Source organism: Schistocerca nitens, chromosome 2 (assembly GCF_023898315.1).
Source record: "Schistocerca nitens isolate TAMUIC-IGC-003100 chromosome 2, iqSchNite1.1, whole genome shotgun sequence".
Taxonomy (NCBI): domain Eukaryota; kingdom Metazoa; phylum Arthropoda; class Insecta; order Orthoptera; family Acrididae; genus Schistocerca; species Schistocerca nitens.
Window position 1 is genome coordinate 598,825,932 of NC_064615.1, and position 5,204 is coordinate 598,831,135.

Consider the following 5,204-nt stretch of genomic DNA (forward strand, 5'->3'; position numbering starts at 1 on the left):
TACATTTCTGATCAAAGAGAGGGCCACATTCATAAGTGCATGTTGCAATTAGTGTCAGCATATATGCATCACTTCAGATAAAGAAAAATAACAATTTTTCCGTTTATACGTAAGTAATACTTTAACAGTTCAATTGTAATTTCTGTTGTCAGTAAAAATACCCCTAAGCAAACTATGTCACCTTTTTTTTTTTTTTTTTTTTTTTAAAAAAAAAAAAAAAGAGACGTCTTCACTGTTTCCAAACTTGATTTTCCGAATTATACCTGTAGTTAAAAGCTTTGGGAAGTAAGGTAATTTGTTGACCTCCATTGAATCTTAAATAGTGTTTGAATATGGGCAAATAAGTACTCATAAAATTAATAGTAAACGATTTATAGGTCAGCTTCTCAAACTTCCAAAACACACTCGAATTTAGGAATTTCATAGCAGAACTGTCACTGTTTTTTCTCGCTAGATCAGAAACACTTCATTATGTTGATGTGTAGATGTCTAGAACATCCAATATAAAAGACTTATGAGGGCGCAGAACGAAAAACATTTTCATCCGTGTTTTGACACTTCGTTATTTGCCAAATTTAGATATGGCGGACACCAGTGATTTTTTGGCGAACACTCAATAAGATCTTTTGCCGGCACGCGCTAGAGCCATCTATCGGTACGTCTGGTAGTTGAGTATCCCTCATTTCGCTAGCTTTAGACGCCTGTTATGCCTAATAGCAAAGGTCGCAGAGTCGTGTCAAGGATGTTAAAGACACAGCTGCCTTGCCGCCTCTAGATAATACATTTATGGGTGATACATTTCTATAGTAATTTGTTGCTTACAAATGACTTTTTTATTTAAATACAACAATTTTCTGCTGTGGCATATAAATTTCAATATCACAGCAGGTTTAAATAATGAAAACTAATGCTCACACAAAATATTGTATGTTGGGTGTTTTAGACATTGGTAACACTGCTGGTAACAGCGTACTCTCGATATCAGGTATTGCGTGCGAGTGCAGTGTCGGTTTTGAATGTGTTGTTATGGAAACATGAGAGTTTAATGTCTATGTGCTAGTTTCTTTCTCGCTTTGTTTTAAACGATATTCTCAACATGAAGATAGAAGAGGTGAAAAGTACCGCAAAAACTCAGCGCATATCCGCACACAGTCATATTAAAGGCCTCGGGTTAAATGAAAATGGTGAAGCAATTCCAATGGCTGCTGGATTAGTTGGCCAAGAAATGGCACGGGAAGCTGCTGGTATAGTCGTAGATATGATTAGGTCAAAGAAAATGGCCGGGCGAGCTTGTCTTTTAGCTGGGCCGCCAGGAACTGGAAAAACTGCAATAGCGCTTGCTATAGCACAAGAGTTGGGAAGTAAGGTGCCATTCTGCCCAATGGTAGGATCTGAAGTGTTTAGTTCGGAAATTAAGAAAACGGAAGTGTTAATGGAGAATTTCAGGAGAGCGATTGGATTACGGATAAAGGAAACGAAAGAAGTATATGAAGGTGAAGTGACAGAGCTTACACCTGTTGAAACTGAAAACCCATTGGGTGGTTACGGGAAAACTATTAGCCATGTCATAATTGGGCTTAAGACTGCCAAGGGAACAAAACAGCTTAAACTGGACCCTTCGATATACGAATCATTGCAGAAAGGCAAAGTTGAAACAGGCGATGTAATATATATTGAAGCTAATAGCGGTGCTGTCAAGAGGCAGGGCCGTAGTGACACTTACGCAACCGAATTTGATCTAGAAGCTGAGGAATATGTTCCATTGCCAAAAGGTGACGTTCACAAAAAGAAAGAGGTAATACAGGACGTTACTCTTCATGACTTGGATGTAGCAAACGCCAAGCCACAAGGTGGACAAGATATTTTGTCCATGATGGGGCAGTTAATGAAGCCCAAAAAAACAGAAATTACTGATAAACTGAGAAAAGAAATCAACAAAGTCGTCAACAAATATATAGATCAAGGTGTAGCTGAACTTGTGCCAGGTGTGTTGTTTATTGACGAAGTTCATATGCTTGATATAGAAACTTTTACATATTTGCATAGAGCTCTTGAAAGTGCAATAGCCCCTATTGTTATATTTGCTACAAATCGTGGTCGGTGCGTGATTAGAGGTACAGAGGACATTATATCACCACATGGTATTCCATTGGATCTGCTTGATAGATTGTTAATTATAAGGACACTTCCATACTCAAGAGATGATATGGTACAAATATTGAAGTTAAGGGCATCAACTGAAGGACTCCAGATTGAAGAGGAGGCGTTGTCTCTTCTTGGTGATGTGGGCACTCGCACTACATTGAGATATGCTGTTCAGCTCCTCACTCCAGCAGCTCTGACTGCAAAAGTCAATGGTCGCTCAACTTTAACAAAGGACGATGTTCAGGAAGTGGCCGAGTTATTTCTGGATGCAAAGTCTTCGGCAAGAATTCTTAGCCAAAATAAAGAAAAGTACATGCAGTAGATTTTAGAAATGCCATACACTACACAGCTGTAAGTAGAAAGAAAGAATTCACAAAAAGATCTGTTGTCAGGACAGTACTGTACCTATAATGCTGTGCTGTTATGTATGTGAAATTTGATCTTTTATGAATGAAAAAGAAGAAAGTGACTGAAACAGCTCTTGCAGCTTCAATCACATTGGTTTGAAGTGGACTGTGTTCTGTCTGCAGTGAATATACCTAATGTAAGTGTTCTGCTGCAATGCCACATTTCCAATAAATGGTTGGATGAGGGTGGACAAATGGAAATTTTCACATAGTACACTGCTAATCAGATATTTGTGTAATTGCTTTAATGTGTGTTCATTTTTATGTTGCTTGTGTATTTGAACTAGATGTGGTGAAATGTTAGTTTCAGTTAGAAACACTTTACTGAGGAAATACCAAGCTCACAGTTTGCTGTTGTATCTGTATGTCACTAACATCATCTGCAATAGCTTGGCTGTACTGTATGTACACGTCGGAAGAGAAGCAGCAAATGTGTGGATGATTTAACTATTTGTTTAATTAAGCATAGGAGTTGATGTAACATATTAATTTCAGGACTATGTTTGTATTATGACATTAGCACACCAGAAATGTTCATTACTTGGATTGTCCCCTTTCTGTAAAATTGTTAGTATATTGTTAAACACAGATGTATATTGTTTGAAATATGTTCCCCCCCCCCCCCCCCTTTACTTTTCAAATATGTAAAAGATACATTATTATCTCTGTCTGCAAGTTGTGTACCAAGAAGTCTAATGAATATTTTGAAAAATAAAAAATGAAAAGTTTTTATTCTTTTCAAGTTGTTGTTGCTGCTACATCTGGAGGGTGGTCAACATTTCAAGATATTCACTAACAGCATTAGGCCTGCTATTCATACTACTTCTGCTTGATTTTTATGTTATTTTAGTTTCACAAACAAAATGAATGTATATTTCAAGACTGCACAAATAAATTGAACTGTTAGCTGTTTGTATTGCTGTCTAATATTGCTAAATTAACTTTACCAGTGGGAAACAGTTATACTATGTATCTTCCTCCTTTGCTGATTAACTGAAAACAAAGTAAAAGGATGCAAAATAAAAATACAAATGGAGACAAAAAAAATTATTTGCTAATTTCTGGAAACATGTAATTGACTAAGAAATATCCACTTTGATGGTGGGCAGAAAAAGATGGCATGATAATTCAAGGTCTTTCATTAATTCAGAAGTGTGATGAAGTAAAATGTGGTAGGCATATTCCACACATTATTGATTGTGATACCAACATTAATTAAATTTGTTTGGCTATCAATCAACACAATGTGGCTTCAGAATAGAAATTTGGGTAAAAAGAACATATTTAGATACAGCCAATGTTGTATTTATGACTTAAGAGTGGTAGTACTTTATTGTTATTCTTGCATGTAATAAGTGTGCTTTTCTGGATGTTTTTGTTGGTATTCTGTTTGTTTCTAAGACCATATAGTACTAACTAAATCCAGTGAGTTTCGATCAACACAACCATTGTTTCATGGCACATTTGAATTAACTCCCAAATTGGGATCTGTCCTTGTGTTTCATACACAGTAACTAGAATTGTTGGAACAGCAGCTTGAACATTCAGCAAGTTCAACTTGCATTTTTTCTTTGGAGTGTGGTAGGTGTACCAGGAACTACTATTACTCATTTTGGTACCAAAATATAGTGGTCATTATTGACATTTCATCTTGGAGATGAAGTGGATACGGTATTTTTTCTGAAGCCCTTTTCTTTCCCCCAGTGCTTAGCTAGAATCCCAGATAGTAGAGAAAATTTGTGCATATAGGTATTTCCTCCTTTAATATTTGTGTATCAAATGTTCATTTTATTATTTTTGCATGTTTTGTTTGCTTTGGGTCTTTGCAGTTAGAGACTGGTTGTACAGTCTCTCACATGTGGAAGTATATCAACAAGTCATCAGCTTGATATTGTCTTTATTTTATGAAGTCGACCATGGCTTTGATCAAACAGTTACGTTATCACTGCCGTTAAATTCTGTAGAAGTATATCATCAGGAGGGTTGAAGTTGAAGCACATTATTCGTGCCTTTGCTTTACTGCACAACTATAGCAATTTCTTTGGATAGCTGTATGGTAACAATGAGGAATATCACCAAAGAGTAAATTTTAGTGTGTGCCTGAAATGCAGTGCCTCAAAGGCTCTGCGATAGAATCTTAATGATAGAAGTATGCAAATAAAACCACCTTGATTCGTTACAGTTCATAACCGTGAACATTATTCTGATGCTGTATTTAGCTTCTATAGTGATAAATATTTTTTAAATTTTGCTGTATTTGTATTCCTGTGAATATATTACCCCCCAATTCATTGATGGAATATAACAGTACTTGCCATAAATAACTAAGGCTGTGTTAGTTATTAAGTTCTATAGACTACACTCATTAAAATGTGTAACCTGTCATTAGATTTAGGAAAATAACACATTTACTTAGTGAATATATGGCTGGTTATTTGCATGAGTACTTTGTATGTATGTTTACATTAAACTTTATATTTATTTGAACCACTAAACTGAAACAAACAATATCATTAAGAAATTCCTATATGTAGTAGAAGGAACTGTTCAGTAAAGATGATTTGAATGATTTTCATTGTCTGGGAATGTCTTCAAATCACTGGGTTAGTAGTCACATATTTTTATGGTCATATAATGAGACCTATTTTGTGT

General features: G+C 35.7%; 1 protein-coding gene across 1 annotated transcript; it reads left to right on the plus strand.

Moving 5' to 3' along the window:
* Positions 1–959: 959 nt before the first annotated feature.
* On the plus strand, positions 960–4,771 carry LOC126236675 (ruvB-like helicase 1). Its single transcript, XM_049946159.1, has one exon. The coding sequence runs from the start codon at positions 1,097–1,099 to the stop codon at positions 2,465–2,467; it is 1,371 nt and encodes a 456-aa protein (XP_049802116.1). The 5' UTR covers positions 960–1,096; the 3' UTR covers positions 2,468–4,771.
* Positions 4,772–5,204: the final 433 nt, after the last annotated feature.

What these genes read in the sequence shown, in the direction of transcription:
- LOC126236675 (XM_049946159.1), top strand. Translation starts at nt 1,097, where the DNA reads ATGAAGATAGAAGAGGTGAAAAGTACCGCAAAAACTCAGCGCATATCC.